The following is an 18,843-nucleotide window of genomic DNA, read 5'->3' as shown; positions in this document are numbered from 1 at the left end:
TTTTCGTTTTTAAAAGAAAATTCCGGAAAATTCCAGAAGGCATTCTCAAAATCTGCCTGATTTGTAGAAAATGAAGACGTGCAATAATCGCCTGAAACCCACGAACAGCTACTTCTGGCAACGTTTTGAGATAGTTGAATGTAGAGCAATTGCTTGAAAACAATGCTTCTCATACTAATTATGATAAATGTACAACATTTAAGAAAACAAACCTCATAAGGTATGGTGACAACTATTTGTGCAATTGTCAAGCAGGCAAGTCTTTAAAAAGTTACATCTGCTAATCATATGGATCCATGCAGTATTATTTCTGCCTAAATTGCAAAATCTGGTCAAGGTTGAGAAAATGTCTATTGTTTTAGGTTGAAAGTCGGGTTCAACAAAAAAAAAAAAAAAAAAAAAAAAAACACACACAGGGAAAATACCGATACAAAGGATATGTATGTAGGCTAATGTCCACATATTTATTTATGAAACTTGTTGGCGTAGATGTTGATAGTTCTGAGAGAAACTGATAAGTAAAATTGATGAAATAGTGATATAGTTGTATTTTGTATTATATCCATACAAATTTTATTTTATTTATTGCTTTAAAACCATGAAACGTGATCGCTCCTGCTCAACTGGATTTCACTGCTATGGAAGCAATCCTAGTAATTGTATAAATTATGACTGCTCGGCACGACGGCTCTTCCAATAAGTGAAGAGTAGGCTACCTATGTTCGTTTTGATAGGTTGGATAGTTAGTCAATGAGTCTAGACATATTCTATACACGATCTTAGTGGGTTTGGACTTGGATAAATTTGATTACCATGCCTCCTGACATTAGGACCATTTATTTAAAGCCCAATGATGTGGCTTTTTGATGGTTCGAACCGGCGACCTTTTGATTACCAGGCGAGCATTGTAACCACTGAGCCACCCAGCTCACTGTATAGATCTGCCACAGCGAAGCACGTTTATAGTACTGTACCAGTAGTAATAAACGAGCAATTCATTGTTAATGCTATTATTTGCTTGGCCAATTCTTCAAATATGTTATGTATTTGGTGGTTTATAACTCTCCATATTACAACATAGATTTTAGTATAATTTATAAAATTAAACGGTATGTTAAAAATGTACATACTTGACTTGTCATTGTGGCTTATAACTGTTGGCCCCCTTGACATCTGCTAGTCGAAGAGCTGTAGTATCCTAATCCACATCAAACCTACGTAGGGTATATTTTTGGTTCGTAAACTCAATTGTACAAGAGCGGAAACAGCTAGACTATTGTCTGGGGCGAGCAGAGCGTGAAAGTCTGGCTGCCGGAAGTGGGTTAAATCCTTGAGATAAAACATATGGCGTTCCAGAACATCTCAGTGAAAGGTTGATGTATTTAGAACGGAGAGTAAAACAGGGTATGTTTGCAGGACGGGGTGTACGACAATCAATAGTGGAGTAATGCTCTCACTCCTCTCTCTCTCACACTTGGGGACTCGCTCTCTCCGAGTACTTGCTTGGAAGACCAGATTGTACACTCCCACCGCCCCACGTCCCACACATTCTACAGGAATGTTAAATAAATATAATACAAGATAATTCGTTTTTGTAAAAAAAAAAACCGACTTCAAACGCTCTAAAAAGAATTAAATAATTTCAATAAAGTAAACTTTTGTAGGCCTATTAGTCAAGCTCACGTATTTTAAGTTGGCGCGGCTCTATGATGATTTTGTATACAAAATATAAAGAGGATGTCCACATTGCAGGTGACTAAAAAGTGTTAATCTGCATGTATTTTTTATAGTTCTGCGTTGGATGTTATTGTAACCAAAGATCGGCAGTCACCATCATAACTTTTTTTAATAAGATAATAAATTATAATCTTATAGTGGTATTATAACGAGTATCTTTAAAAAAGATTATAATGCATTTAAATGTTTCTAACTTGGAAAAGTAACGTTTTAATATTGAACTAACTTCTTTTCCCTATCATAATATCAAAATCAATAATTTTCATATTAATATAGAACATTTGTGTGTGTTATTTTCATAATGCATTAATTCTGAAGTAAACATAAAATACAAGAAAATACTTCCTTTGATATATAAACAAAACAATTCAGTATGTATTATATGTATATTTATGTTATCCAGCTACAATTTATTGATTATCAAAATGCACTCTCAATCTTTTATTTTATTCATATTTGAAGTTAGAGCCGTCTTGAAATACGTGAGCTTGACTAATACAAAAGTTTACTTATTGAAATTATTTCATTCTTTTTAGAGCGTTTGAAGTAGTTTTTTTTACAAAAATAAATTATTTCATGATTTTTAGTGACTGTATAATTTGTTATCCATTAATAACTTGAGTTTTTTTTTTAAGAAAAACTGTGAAACACTCAATCAGTGCCACAGAACAATCATTATTTTAAAACTGCTCGAGTCACCTGTTCAGGTTAAATAGTCAATGGGTATACAAATTAACATTTTTAGATTTTCCTTAATAAACAAAGAGTTGTCCATTACATTAGGCCTAATGAAAAACTAAATGTCTTTCCTAGAGACATTGAAATGACGACATCATTGTTTCCTGCAATCGGTATACTTCGACATTATAAAAAGAAATACAGTAACGTCTCAAGCCTTTTGGAACAATATGAAAGTTATTCCTCAGCCACCAGCACTAAAAAATCTCTCAAAAGTAGAAAATTTGTTGTTATCACATATAGTACCTTTGGAAAATATGTATATGAAAGATAGGTTTTACAGCTAAAAGTGGTGTAAGGAGTAGGTGGTTTTGTTTGCTCAAGATTTAGTCGAAATTGCAAATCAGCTTCCTCTAGGACTATCCGAAGCAGGCATAATAGTATTGATATGATATAGTACATGGGTGGAGAACATTAATAAACATTCCACATCTCCAAATACATATTTAGTAATTAAAATATTTATCACTTTTAAGACGATTGACGATTAAATGCACTCTCACACTTCTTAGGTCGTGTAACGAATAATTGCATTTAATTTATATTTTTACCTGTATTACGAATGCTTTGGTTTTCACAATATAGGCTACTTTAAATTGACAATATCATACAGCTATTAACTATGTTTTTATAAGTCAGAATATTCAATACTCAAAAACAGAATTACTGTATACACAAATCAGGTCATACGTTGAAATACCTTTTTTATAGTAACCAAAACAAAATGCATTTTTTCAATGTAATTTATTTAGGCTCCATGGCAAGAAATAGTTTATTAATCAATATGAAACAACTGTGTCATGAAGAACTGTCAACTAACAGCTGTAGGGATATTATTATTATTTATTGCCTTATCTGCACAAATATCCACAAAATAAATGTTGAATATTTTTGATTTTCAGCATTTCTCACCGAAACAAATATTAAACTTAAACATAATGCTATATATGGTATCAAATAGAAACTCTCCTGGTTATTTTGGTGGTAAAACCACGCTGATCGGTAAAAGAATCACAGAGAAATTGGTGAACATACATAGAAAAAAATGTCCACAACAAATTGAGAACCAACTCCTTTTGTTGGTAGTGGGGAATTCGGTTAAAAATAAATAGGTATTACACGACACACATTAGCCTGAAACATTGACTCTGTTGTTGACAAATTCTTGTTGTATTTTTTACCTTCTATAAGGTTGCAGTTGCAATGAATTTGTTTAAAGATGTATTGCACGGTTTTTATGACATGCGAGTTTTTCCATGACTAAAGACTCAGGTAATATCGTAGTCACTATTACAGTCATATGAGTCTGTGTAACTTATGAAATGTTGGTACAATAACAGAAATAATAAGTAATACCCCCGCCGCAGCAAACCTGCAGACTTAGCGAATTTCCATTGGCCTGATTGGATTTAAACTGAAATGTCTCCTTAAAAATATCACATTTATTCCCTATTTAAACAGAATTAGTTTAATGAGTACTTAGGTTTGCTGCAACAGGGAGGGTAAAAAGTTTTTATTAATGTAAAATGTTAAATGATACTGTGGTTTAGTAAGAAATTAGTGTATTTTCCAAATTTGATCAAAATATGTTCATAAACAAGCAAACTACAACAGTTGACTTATTCTCCATAAGAATAACATGGGAATTTTAAAATTTCAATTTTTTTGAATTTTCTCTGTAACAATTAGGCGCATAATAACGCTTCAATATACTAAATTATTTGTTTTTTAAGCTCTACAAAATGGTTTAAAAAGAAAATGTGAAATTTTGTGTTTTTAGGGTCAAAATGGGAAAAACCTTTTTTTTCCCCTTATAAACCCCCGTTTCCATAGTCCGATCATGCTGGTTCGCGAACTCATTCAAGTTTATCCCGCCTTACACCTTCAAACCAAATTTCATCAAAATCGGACAAAAATTACTCAAGTTATCGTGCGGATGGACACACACATGTACAGGGTGTTCATTTGAAAACTTTCCATATCTGTTGTGTGCAAAGGTAAGGCTTTTAACACTTGTTTGTTCTCATTTCCCCCTAATTTGGACATGCCAAATCCAATAAAATTATTTTCAATTTTGAAAAATGCCCCAAAAGGGCCCAATTTGGGGGGTAGGGGTGCTTTTTGAGAAATTTTCAAATGTAAACATGGGTTGTGTGATACATCAATTTAAAGGTCTAATCACCCCGATCATTTTGGTGCAAAAAAAGTTTAATTATCTTTAACCGTATTTACAGGGTGGGTCAAAACGTTTTAAAAAAGGACTTTGAAAGTTAAGTACCGTATTACCCTAACTACTGAACGGAACAGCGCCAAATTTCTTTCCAAGCTTATTCTTGAGCTACTCTTTAAGATAACTTGTAGTAAGGGCATTTTCCAAGTTATTTTCTAATTTTTAAAAAATCTCAAATTTTAAGAATAAAAGAAAGCTGAAAACTCAAAATTCTTAAATAGCAAGGTATAACAAATTTCATACCACGTGAAAGGTCCTTTTTTAACAAACATTTTACGTATTTAAGTTTTCTTTCTATCTCTTACCGTTTAAAAATTGCAGTAGAAAAACATAATTTTCTGTGGTAAAATTGTAACTAGTTTTCTAATAAAACAGACAAAATTCGTCTCTAGACACATTAAATGGTGCAATAACTGAAGGAAACAATTCATAATTATTTTTAGGCAGATAGGCAAACAAGTCATTACGTTTTACTTTGTGAGAAACAAGTTTTATAGCTGATGAGAAAAACCCAAGCGTGGGCCGCTTTCTGTAGTACCATTGACTAATTTCAAAAGTACCATTTCCTGTAGTACCTAATCAAATATGGTGTAAACTTAAAAAAATATACTTTATTTTACTTATTGGTCATAACAAAAGTGTTCCAGGATAACTGCAAAGTGTTTAACAATAGACATCCAGGTATAACCTTGAGTCATATGGCTGTAAATGATTTAGTTAGAAAGTTTTCTGAAACTGGCTCAGTTACCAATGAGAAAAGAACAGGATGAAGGGTCCAAGATGAATTCTGACACACGTAAAAGTAGTCGATCAATTTGTTATGAATCCTACTACATCGTTGAACAAAGTGCAATGTGTTTTATTAGAAAACTAGTTATAATTTTACCATGGAAAATTATGTTTTCCACTGCAATTTTTAAACGGTAAGAGATAGAAAGAAAACTTAAATACGTAAAATGTTTGTTAAAAAAGGACCTTTCACGTGGTATGAAATTTGTTATACCTTGCTATTTAAGAATTTTGAGTTTTCAGCTTTCTTTTATTCTTAAAATTTGAGATTTTTTAAAAATTAGAAAATAACTTGGAATATGCCCTTACTACAAGTTATCTTAAAGAGTAGCTCAAGAATAAGCTTGGAAAGAAATTTGGCGCTGTTCCGTTCAGTAGTTAGGGTAATACGGTACTTAACTTTCAAAGTCCTTTTTTAAAACGTTTTGACCCACCCTGTAAATACGGTTAAAGATAATTAAACTTTTTTTGCACCAAAATGATCGGGGTGATTAGACCTTTAAATTGATGTATCACACAACCCATGTTTACATTTGAAAATTTCTCAAAAAGCACCCCTACCCCCCAAATTGGGCCCTTTTGGGGCATTTTTCAAAATTGAAAATAATTTTATTGGATTTGGCATGTCCAAATTAGGGGGAAATGAGAACAAACAAGTGTTAAAAGCCTTACCTTTGCACACAACAGATATGGAAAGTTTTCAAATGAACACCCTGTATATATTTAAATATATCTATATATAGATAAATAAAAATTTGAACGAATGGTGTTTTTGGCCTCTGGAGACATTAAAATGTAAAAGTTAATCGGTCCCGGGCCTAGGTCTTACCATGACACCTACGGTAATAGCTACTTCCCTATGGGGAAATTCGCTAATAATGCATTCACAGTCATCAGTCTGTGTGTTACAACATTTGACTCGATACTGGATTGTAAAATGTACAAAAATACATAACCTACTATTAGTGTAAACGCAAACTCGGAAATATCGTATGGACATAACGAGATATCCGTGGTACAGAATGTAAGGGTGTCTCAAGTAACGGAAATCTGACACGTGGTACTGTATGTCAATACGCTCTTAAGGATAAAAAAAATCATAATTGTCAAAAGATTACTTTGGAAGGCTCAAAGGTCTATGATAGAAATGATGTTCTTGACGTAGGTAATAACATTACCAGAAATAGAGCACATCATTGTCTTGAAACATTGATTTTTGACATACAATTAATTAATGGCTGTTTTCCACACGTGTAAACCTCCGTTCATTCAAACCAATCAAAACACATCACGACTCGCCTACACGTAGAAGGTTTGACCTCAGTCGCTCAGCCAAATATCAGCACAAGTTAATATCTGAAAGACATGCAACCTTAAACCTATACGATTCAGGGATCGTGAAAGTTCAAAAACATTAACTGATTTTTACCTGATAATGTTGTAATCTATGTTTTTGGACATCATTTTGTAGAAATGCAAAACTGGATATAACACTTGTAGCTGCTATCGTGTAGAAATCTAGTGACACAAACTCACAAACAATGGTGCGGACAATGGTATACAGTGCACACATTTCGCTTTTCGGTACCTAGCTCCTCTCAAATGCTGTACAGGTACCGTAATGTAGTTTTGTTGTCTCCCGGCACTACCTTAGTTTTTCAGATGTTTACTCGAAAGGTGTCCTACTGGCACTTTTGAATATTCTACCCACGGTTCTAAGCGTTGGTCCATCGGTATGTGCAATTAAATACCCCCGCCGCAGCAAACCTGCAGACTAAGCGAATTTCCATTTGACTGATTAGATTTACACTAAAATGTCTCCTTAAAAATATGACATTTATTCCATATTTAAATAACATTAGTTTAACGAGTACTTAGGTTTGCTGCAACAGGGAGGGTAGAAAGGTGTTTTTTTGTAAAATGTAATAGTTTAGTATTAAATTAATGCATTTACCAAATTTGATCAAAATATGTTCATAAACAAGCAAACTACAACAGTTTACTTATTCTCCATAAGAATAACATGGGAATTTTAAATTTACAGATTTTTTGAATTTTCTCCTTAACCATTAGGCACATATTACCGCTTCAATATACTAAATTATTAGGTTTTTTCAGCTCTACAAAATGGTTTGGAAAGAAATTGCTAAATTGTAAGTTTTTAGGGTAAAAAATGGGAAAACCCCATTTTTACCCCATAAAACCCCCCATAAACCCCTATTCCCATAGTCCGATCATGCTGGTTCGCGAACTTGTTCGAATAAACGTAGGTTTACACGTTTGTACCAAATTTCATCAAAATCGGATGATTTTTGCTCGAGTTATCGCGTTAACGGACATATATGAATTTGAACGGATGGTGTTTTTGGTCTCTAGGGAAAAAGTAAAACGATCCCGGGTCCAGGTCTTAACATGAGTACTACGGTAATAGCTTATTCCCTATAGGAAAAATTCGCTAAAAAGTACAACAGAGTGAGAAAACACTAAAACGCGAGTAAAAGTTCGTAACTATGAATTTATTGTAAAATAATTGTACTAATAAACTTGTGTTTTGTTACGATATTTTTTATTTTTCACGTAATTGATATGATCGAAAAGGTTGCATTGAGCAGAACAATAATAGTCTTGGGGTAATAAGGACTCAGCACCTTCCTTCCAAAGTACAGCGTACAGATGTCTTTGAACCTAATGTGAATGGCCTGATCCACCGTCCAGTCAGCCATAGTTGTATCGACACGTTTGGAACGAATAGGAGCAAAATCGCAACCAACCGCGACGAAAACCGAGGACGACCACGGTAATAAACACAGGTTAACAACACTGTGTTCCTACTTCTGCCCAGGGAAATCCTAACAAAAAAACCATAGATAACGAAATATTTTGAAGAAAAATAACGCGACTACAGCCCATAATTTTATTGTCAGATATTCATATCATATTTTAGTCAATCACTATTACCTTGTATTGTCAAAATGGATTTTTACTACAAAAATAAACACAAAAAGTTCTATGAAAAGCTAAAATGAGGCCAAGCTCTGAAGCGAGAAATTAAAATTCCACGCCGGCTAGCGTTCCTGGGATTAACATTCCACATGCATGAACATTGAAGTGCGGCGGTATTTCAAAACCTTGGAATCTGGACAGAACGCAAATTAAATAGCTACTTCCCTATAGGGAAATTCACTAAAAATAATTACTGATAGAGACATAAAACAAAGTTGGATATGAATTGAGGTGTGACCATGGTAAATGAACGTATACTATATGAAATAGCACGCAGAATGCAAAATCAAAATGCACGTTTTCTCTAAGTACTGTAGTTACAATCAGTTTTAAATACGTCCGCGTTTATTTTACTTGTCTGTAGGCTATAGTTTTTTACCTCAACGTTGCTGTAAATAATAGCAGGTGAAAAGTAAGCAAATTAAATTTATAAACCATATTAGATTTCGATACTTGGCTGGACTTAACGGCTATGACGTTGAAAGATGTATTCACCATAAATGTCAACTGTAGAATTTAAATACAGATTAGGTGGTGTTTTATCCACGCAAAGAACAATTTACACGGTACCGTTTCTCGTTTAAGAAGTTCTTTAGCAAAGGTATAAGCGTATACTGTATTCGCTTTATTGATTTTTTGTTGTTTGATCAACTCATAGATTCATGTAAGCTTAAGAAGGATGCAGTACTTTAGCAAATTGGGGAAGGGAATTATTTACGATAAAAGAACGAATAATGTACTATGTGCTGGGGAAAGTAAGTTATTCCAAGACTATTCAATTTGGAAGAGGTTTGATAGAAATTTTTTAAATTTTTAACCCTAAACCCTAAGACTTACTTAAAAAAAAAAAAAACACGAATAGAAGGCTTCAAGAAATCAGATGCCGCTTCTTGCTAACCCGACATAAAAAGTATTATGCTTTGTGGCATTGACACTCTCAATGCTATTACTGTATAGGATTAAGGTAACGGTGGCAGATCAAGGCCACACTATAATACTATAGTTATTGTAGTATAGTGTGGTATAGTGTGGTATAGTGTGGTATAGTGTGGTATAGTGTGGTATAGTGTAGTATAGTGTGGTATAGTGTGGTATAGTGTGGTATAGTGTAGTATAGTGTGGTATAGTGTGGTATAGTGTGGTATAGTGTGGTATAGTGTGGTATAGTGTGGTATAGTGTGGTATAGTGTGGTATAGTGTGGTATAGTGTGGTATATTGTGGTATAGTGTGGTATAGTGTAGTATAGTGTAGTATAGTTTGATATAGTGTGGTATAGTGTGGTATAGTGTGGTATAGTGTGGTATAGTGTAGTATAGTGTGGTATAGTGTGGTATAGTGTGGTATATTGTGGTATAGTGTGGTATAGTGTAGTATAGTGTAGTATAGTTTGATATAGTGTGGTATAGTGTGGTATAGTGTGGTATAGTGTGGTATAGTGTAGTATAGTGTGGTATAGTGTGGTATAGTGTAGTATAGTTTGATATAGTGTGGTATAGTGTGGTATAGTGTGGTATAGTGTGGTATAGTGTAGTATAGTGTGGTATAGTGTGGTATAGTGTAGTATAGTTTGATATAGTGTGGTATAGTGTAGTATAGTTTGATATAGTGTGGTATAGTGTGGTATAGTGTAGTATAGTGTGGTATAGTGTGGTATAGTGTGGTATAGTGTGGTATAGTGTGGTATAGTGTGGTATAGTGTGGTATAGTGTGGTATAGTGTGGTATAGTGTAGTATAGTTTGATATAGTGTGGTATAGTGTGGCTTTGGGCAGATCCTCCTCTGCTCCTGCTGCAGTACAACATAGATGCCATATGATATAATAACGACTTTACCATACGAAATTTAGTAAATATAACTGCCCGATACGATAGTCATTGTAAAATAAGCCGAGAAGTGTTTATAATTGAGTCCTAATCTAGAGGCAATCTTCTTCTCTACTAGAATCCGGGATTCCACACCTATGGTACACTCTTGTTCACAGACTAACAATAGAATATTAGCACTTGGTGCATTTTTGTTTGTGAACATTTAGGCCTACTATGTAGCTAAACACGTAAACTCTAGTTGTTGCTATATATCAGAACCTCGTTTATACCTGCGTTTGGTGTTTTTCCGCTTACACGTGGTGTACACATGCCTCCAAGTACAGTAACCCAACCTATACCATATACTGGGAGTTTGTAACACTATGTCTGATGTTGAATAATATACTGTTCTTCAAAATTATCGCGAATAATGATTGATATTAATATTAACTTTGGAATAAGATTCATAAAAACACACAGTATGCCCGGTTCAACAATTAAGAAATGATCTTGTCAATGCGATAAAGCTATGAGCATGAGTTACACACTACGTTAATATTATATGTACACGCCAATCATCAAACTTTGGCCATATAATAACCACAGAACATTTTATGAATGAATCTGGAGAGATTGATCCAAGTTGAATGCCCTACTGGTGAATCAGGAAGTGAGTGGCGAAGTGGAGTACTGGAGTACAACGGGAGTTCTAAATTAAACGCGTCTGGATAGCGTTGGCGTTCAATATCCAGGTTAAAGGGGAACGCCGCCTCCCCGCCGCCGCCCTGTGTTGTGGGTTGTGGGAGGGGGGATGTTGCACCCTCACTATAGACACTAGGTAATGTTCAGTACCCTACTTTCACTATGTAAATCATCATCATCACGTCACGACCTAGACCTGAACGTGGCAACACTTTGGCTACGGTCGAGGTAATAACATTACAGTATTACTGTACTGATTGAACCAGACTCATATAAAATACGTCCATGTCTGTGTGTGTGGTGATCATTAATATGAAATCAGTTTTGTTGGTATCTCACTGCATTGACAAGGTAGAATGGCAACATTTGATACAATAATATTCACACAAGTAACCGCTCTACCATCAGACATTGCCTTATTCAGATGCTAGACCGTAAATTCACAGAGTTTAAGTTGTTATTTATAAGATAGAGTAGATTTTCATTATTGACAAGACAAATTTTGAAAGTACAGTATATCTTGTTTAAAGGCCGGAACAAGACGGGGTTAAGGGTACGGACTACCTCCTATACAGATACAGTTTTTTTTTTTTTTTTTTTTTTGTCCTAAGGACGCTAGGCACGAGCCTGGGATTGTTTTTCACATTACTTCAGGCTAGACCTAGGGGTTGCGGCATTATCACTTAGATCAAATCCATTGGTGACTTGGCGGGGATTGAACCCGGGACCTCAGGGACTGAAGTCCCGCGCTCTAACCACTACGCCAGCTCGCTCCCCGATACAGATACAGTAGGCTAGATTATTGATCACCACCGCCGACTGGCGTAGCGCGACGCTGCCCTGGCCTTGACAGCCTTGGATGTATTGTAGGCTACTGTCTGCCATACAACCCCAACGGTACGAGTGCTAGCGACGGGGTGTGGGGAGGTTAAGGGCGAGACCTACTTGTCGTACATTGACTGAGATCAATGTTTACCACCGCCGACTGGCGTAGCGCGACGCTGCCCTGGCCTTGACACCCATGGATGTATCGTAGGCTACTGTCTGCCATACAACCCCAACGGTACGAGTGCTAGCGACGGGGTGTGGGGAGGTTAAGGGCGAGACCTACTTGTCGTACATTGACTGAGATCAATGTTTACCACCGCCGACTGGCGTAGCGCGACGCTGCCCTGGCCTTGCCACCCTTGGATGTATCGTAGGCTACTGTCTGCCATACAACCCCAACGGTACGAGTGCTAGCGACGGGGTGTGGGGAGGTTAAGGGCGAGACCTACTTGTCGTACATTGACTGAGATCAATGTTTACCACCGCCGGCTGACGTAGCGCGACGCTGCCCTGGCCTTGCCACCCTTGGATGTATCGTAGGCTACTGTCTGCCATACAACCCCAACGGTACGAGTGCTAGCGACGGGGTGTGGGGAGGTTAAGGGCGAGACCTACTTGTCGTACATTGACTGAGATCAATGTTTACCACCGCCGACTGGCGTAGCGCGACGCTGCCCTGGCCTTGACACCCATGGATGTATCGTAGGCTACTGTCTGCCATACAACCCCAACGGTACGAGTGCTAGCGACGGGGTGTGGGGAGGTTAAGGGCGAGACCTACTTGTCGTACATTGACTGAGATCAATGTTTACCACCGCCGACTGGCGTAGCGCGACGCTGCCCTGGCCTTGACACCCATGGATGTATCGTAGGCTACTGTCTGCCATACAACCCCAACGGTACGAGTGCTGGGGATGGGGTGTGGGGAGGTTAAGGGCGAGACCTACTTGTCGTACATTGACTGAGATCAATGTTTACCACCGCCGACTGGCGTAGCGCGACGCTGCCCTGGCCTTGACACCCATGGATGTATCGTAGGCTACTGTCTGCCATACAACCCCAACGGTACGAGTGCTGGGGACGGGGTGTGGGGAGGTTAAGGGCGAGACCTACTTGTCGTACATTGACTGAGATCAATGTTTACCACCGCCGACTGACGTAGCGCGACGCTGTCCTGGCCTTGACACCCTTGGATGTATCGTAGGCTACTGTCTGCCATACAACCCCAACGGTACGAGTGCTAGCGACGGGGTGTGGGGAGGTTAAGGGCGAGACCTACTTGTCGTACATTGACTGAGATCAATGTTTACCACCGCCGGCTGGCGTAGCGCGACGCTGCCCTGGCCTTGACACCCATGGATGTATCGTAGGCTACTGTCTGCCATACAACCCCAACGGTACGAGTGCTAGCGACGGGGTGTGGGGAGGTTAAGGGCGAGACCTACTTGTCGTACATTGACTGAGATCAATGTTTACCACCGCCGACTGGCGTAGCGCGACGCTGCCCTGGCCTTGACACCCATGGATGTATCGTAGGCTACTGTCTGCCATACAACCCCAACGGTACGAGTGCTAGCGACGGGGTGTGGGGAGGTTAAGGGCGAGACCTACTTGTCGTACATTGACTGAGATCAATGTTTACCACCGCCGACTGGCGTAGCGCGACGCTGCCCTGGCCTTGACACCCATGGATGTATCGTAGGCTACTGTCTGCCATACAACCCCAACGGTACGAGTGCTGGGGATGGGGTGTGGGGAGGTTAAGGGCGAGACCTACTTGTCGTACATTGACTGAGATCAATGTTTACCACCGCCGACTGGCGTAGCGCGACGCTGCCCTGGCCTTGACACCCATGGATGTATCGTAGGCTACTGCCTGCCAAATTCAACCCCAACGTGTACGAGTGCTGGGGATGGGGTGTGGTTACTGTCTTATTGGTACTGTAGCAATAGTAACCGAAATTAAATGTTGGGTCTCTGTTCACTGTTGGTTTTTTGGTGATTGGCGACAAGTTTGTTTATTGGTTAATTCGTATGAGAGTTCAACAATACAATATGTTAATCAACTATCTAAAAGAGCAGATGTTTGCCCCTTTTGGTAAAGGGCGTAGACATTACCATGACAAATTACTCACCTACTAGGGTGAGTTCGCTAAATGTAATAAATCTGAGGTGATGGGCCTCTCACTGGTCTAATTAAAAGTACTGTTTTAATTAGATGACTTGTAAAAAGATTGAATTTCTTTTTTTCTTTATTCAAAAAATAATTTAAGTGATTACACTGAAGACATATAATCTAGATTGACACTTAATGTTTCAATGCTGTTAATTATTGTAGTCGTTACGCATTGCAAATGACAAGTAATAAATTATTAGGCTAGTCCATGGCAATTGTGATTGTAAAACATTGAAAAAAGTACAATCTTACCTGCTAAAGAGAGGATGCCACAGATTTGGATGATTCTCGTCGACATGTGGAGTGAGTGATCCAGTGGTACTGCCAACCTCACCGTGCTCGTCGAAGTTGAGAAGTTTCGGTCTGGAGTTGGGATCCACTAAATGCTGAGGTTGCTTGACCTTTAACTTGGGAGGATCCGAAGTAATCTTTACAGGTTGTGAAGTCATCTTGATGGTAGTCTCTTTTGGGATCATAGTTGTGGAAGTTGGATATACTTTGCTGACATGGCTTTGGTTTTTAACATCTGGCTGCTTGGGCTTGGAAAGAAAGTTCATCATCGCTTTGGTATTGTAATTTGTAGTGACGCTGCTGTTCTGCTTTGGTGGATGACTCCTGCTGAACAACTCTGATCCATTAAGAGCGCTTACAGTTGAAGGTTCGGTCTTCGGGGTGAGTGATGAATATCCGTTGTAGTTATAACTTCTTTGTTTTCCCGTATATGATTGAGATTGTGCTGACGGCGTTGTTTTGTATTGGGAAGTACTGGAGGAAAGAGATGTCGTGGGTGTAGAGGTCGGAATGCTGAACATTGAAGTGTACGGGAACTGACTACTAGATCTGTATTTATTCTGCTGATAATTTTGACTGATAGGGCTAGTTCTCGCAGCTGTATGTTTGGTTTCTTGATGTTTGCTGACTGCAGGCGTTTGGGATTTTGGAGTATACTTAGTGTCTTGGTAGTTTTGATAAAATTTTGATATGTTATTTGGATTAGATGATGAAAGAGACTGTGCGGCAAATTGGTTCGTAGCTGCCTGCATCATAGCCTCGTTCCATAAAGCAAACGCTTGTTGAAACTCCAGCTGACTTTTGTAGTCGTAGGCGTTAATTCCTGGAGAGGTAGCTGTAGGCATGAGATATGGATTCGTCATCTGTGGATACGTTCCTGAAGGGAATACCATGTTTAGCATAGTCATAAAGTCTTGTGTATTTCCACATGCCATAGCAGCTGCTTCCAACTGACTCAGATATGGTAGCCACATCATTTGATTTAAGGCAGTAGCAGTAGCTGCGTCTAAAGTAGCTTGTTCTTGTTTCATCTGTTGTTGCAAATACTGTGCCTGTTGTTGGTATTTCAGCATTTCCTCTTCTTTACCAGCGACTTGTAGAAGGCTCTGCAGGTGAGAGAGAGACACGACTAGCAAATCTGGGTCGGTTAGCAATTTTGGATATGAGAGGTTTTCAGATTTCATTGTCAAAAGCTTTGGTATTTCTTTTGCTGGATTTGCGACCAAGGCTGGGAGTCTTTCTCTGGGTACCAATAATGGATCAGGGACATTCAATTCGGGATCTGAAAGGACTTCTTTAAGCTGGGTTAATGGATCCATTTTACTGATGTGCTCATCGTTTTCGTTGGTTAATAGTTCTAGCAGCCTTGATTTCGTGGTTGAATCTGCAGTTTGTTGAGTATCTTCAATGTTATTAATTTTGCTGACTTTATTTTTTGTAAACGATTCTTTGTTTCGGTTCAAAATGGTTTTCAATGTTATATCCTCAACTTTTATACGTTTAGGCTTAGGTTCTAACTCTGGTGACGAAAACTTTCTCCCATCTGATGAACTAACTGTTGGACTGGCACTTTTCCTTGATACACCTAAATACAAAGGCTCTTGCTGATCAGAAGAGTCAGGTTTTTCAGCTGTTTTATGACTTCTTTTTGGACAAGACAAAATAGATTCTAGGAACTTGGTTTTGCTCTGTTGGTGAGCATGAGGAATTTTCTTTTCATCTTTCACCTCCTCCTTCTTAGTAGCTAGTGTAACTGGCACTGGAGATATCATTTCATTGGGGTCTTTCATTGGAGGTGGAGGGGTTGGAAACATCTCTAGGAAGTCATCAGTTCTGAGAGAAAGTGGTATTCCTCTGTTATCTACTTGGTCCTTACTTTTCAAGTCTATAACTAAATTTACAGGAGATGAATCGTGACTTGCTGAATATTCTTCTGGCAAGTCATCGTCACTAAAATCCTCAACACATTCTTCTCCTTGAAGGATTTCTTCTATCGCCAAAAGGTGATCTTCGTCTAAATCTGCAGTTATTTGTCTTTCAATCTCCTCCTGGCGAATCATTTCTGCAGTTTTCAACTGATTTCGAGTTTGTTGACCTAGTTCTGTTATAGATTTGGTTTCAGTATGAAGGTGGTCATCTAAAGTTGTAGACTGACTCGACTGGCTGTCTAGTTCAGCTTGGGGTTTAGGAATAGACAGTTTTTGACCTAAAGAAATATCAGTGCTAATCAAACTTGATGAATCAGATTTAGTTGTAGTGTCCGGTAGATGGATAGCGTCTGAATCTAACGATGTTTCAGGCTGGAGAGATATTTCAACCAAGCTCTTTTGCGGCTCTTCAGAAGAAGGTTCAGGTACTGGTTGTGGAGACGGCTCTGGAGTCTGAAGATGTGGTTCAGGTAGAATTATGTCTTGGAGAGGTTCATCTTCTGCGTCGTCCTCTTGAATGTTGCCCTCTATTGCGTCGGATTTTTTATCATCAACTTTTTCACCTGTACTAGATTCTACTTCTTGCGCTTCTTCAATCTGTGATGGTTTGCTTACGGTAGTGTCCGTTGGTAAACATGTTTCTTCGCTAAATGTGTGAGGTTTTTCTATTTTACAAATGGGCGTTTCTTCAGAAGGTTTGATGATCTCGTTTGAGTCCTGCATGTTAGTAGGAGTAACCAGTGTCTGGTTGCTATCTAGAAGATTTGCTAGTGGTATTTGACTATTCTCTTCTAATTTCAGTGAGGGGTCCATCCCTTCTGCTACCTTAAGTGTATTATTTATTTGTCCTTCTGACATTTCATCTTTGTCGACAGATGATTCAACTTTATCAGTAGAAATTGGTTCTGTGACACTCTTGATCTCAACGGATGAATCAGCTACTGTGGCCAACTCTTCATGGAGCCCTAATGTAGATTCCTTAATTCCTACACTCTCATTTGAGCATGTTACTTGCTCAGAGTGTTCAGGTTCACTGATGATTGTGCTGCCTGACTGATGGGTGCTGGTAATGTGACATTCGGTGACATATTCTGTGGAATCAACTCCATTTTCCATATCTTCATCACGTGTTTGTGGCAATATTTCATTTTTCACTTGTACATTTTCTATTTTGTGCTCACAATTCGGCTCTGTATCATCTTCAGCTTGGTCGGACTCCGTATTTGGTGTATCCACAAAATCATATACATCAACATCATCCAACTTATTGTCTCTCTTCTTTTTACTTAGTTTCAAACTTTGATGGCACGCTTTTTTGTACCCGAAACTTCTCAACGTAGGATCAGATATATTGGACTCAGTTACTACCCTATTTTCAACATTATTGTTATTATTACTTAAACTACAGTTATTATTATTTACAACATCAACGTGTTTACATACATTGACGTAATCTTCATTTTTAAAGCTTTTGTCTCTTTTTCTATCACAGCGTTTATTCTTTCTAGACACACACCTTTTCGTCTTCTTCTTCTCTTTGGTCTGGGGGTGGGAGACTAGAGAGGGGCACTCCGTCGTCGGTGGCGGAGAGGGGGAAAGGTCCAATGAGCTCCTAGACAGAGCGGAGTCGAGGCGCTCCGTCCTAGGCATCGCTCTCCAGCCGTGAGCAGTTTTGGTCAACCTAATCCTATTTCTTTTGTCGTAGTCCTCGCAAAGAACTTCAACTATTCTAGTATCGTCCTGTTTCACCCACAAGAAAATTGGGTTCACTCTGGGACTAGGATCTTCTTCTTTCCTTCGGTGATGTTTATGTTTTCGTCGATGTTTCCTCGACACGTCTGAGCACGCCGAAGAGGTCGTTGAGCAAGACGTTGACCTCCTACGGGACCTTTTTCTATCGAGGTCCCGTTTTCTATGGAACTTCTTTGTGTCATCGGCCTGAGGATCAACGTCGTTAGATTTGTTATCACGTGATCTGTAGTCATCGATTTGCCGCGCGTTTAGTTGCACGCTTTCCCGCGTGGGCGCGTTGACCGCCGCTTCCACTCGGTCCAGCAGACAGTCCAGGATGCCCGACACGACCGCACCCCCCTCCGTGGGTCCCGCGTCGTCGCAGGTGATCGACTCTATCAACTCGGACAACTCCAGCTGACTATCCGAGTCACTGCACATCCTTAGATCCTCGTCCACTCCTGTACACATCGGTAACGGCAACACGCCTTGGCCCTCGGGCCAAGGCATCCCAACACTCATCATGGCACTAGGTCACTCCGCACATCTACGCGAACACCACACTGTTCACTGTCACTGATAACTGTATTTTACACTTGGCGCGAACTACGAGAGATACGAGTTACCGGAGTCACTGATCTACTGACACTGAGAAGCTCGCGCCCGACGTGCCCCGAACACCGACGAAGACGCCCGAGTGGTCGGGCGGAGCTACCGAGAGGCGTGGCTCTTTGGGCCAATCACGTCACCGCTGCCACCACCCTTGCTCGATACCCGCACCGCGCCCCTCACAGCAGTAGAGTAGTGGAGTCGCTGGTGTCTGGCAAGCCAGGCCACTCATTGGCTCACACGTCCCTCGTCACATGTGTTCCTGATCTCGATTA

General features: G+C 39.1%; 1 protein-coding gene across 1 annotated transcript in view; it reads right to left on the bottom strand.

Annotated features, from left to right (window-relative positions):
• Positions 1-18,621, bottom strand: part of LOC128982888 (uncharacterized) — a 91,264-nt gene extending 72,643 nt beyond the window's left edge. Inside the window, exon 1 of the mRNA XM_054401938.1 lies at positions 14,262-18,621. Coding sequence (XP_054257913.1) covers positions 14,262-18,484 — 4,223 coding nt within the window. The 5' untranslated portion in view covers positions 18,485-18,621. The remainder of the gene's footprint in view (positions 1-14,261) is intronic.
• Between the last annotated feature and the right edge of the window lie 222 nt (positions 18,622-18,843).

The sequence above is a fragment of the Macrosteles quadrilineatus genome, unplaced genomic scaffold (assembly GCF_028750875.1).
Source record: "Macrosteles quadrilineatus isolate MER2022 unplaced genomic scaffold, UCM_ALF_1.0 Scaffold_1__1_contigs__length_201487025, whole genome shotgun sequence".
Lineage (NCBI taxonomy): Eukaryota > Metazoa > Arthropoda > Insecta > Hemiptera > Cicadellidae > Macrosteles > Macrosteles quadrilineatus.
Note: the sequence above shows the minus strand (reverse complement) of the source record. Positions and strands in the feature narration are given on the sequence as shown.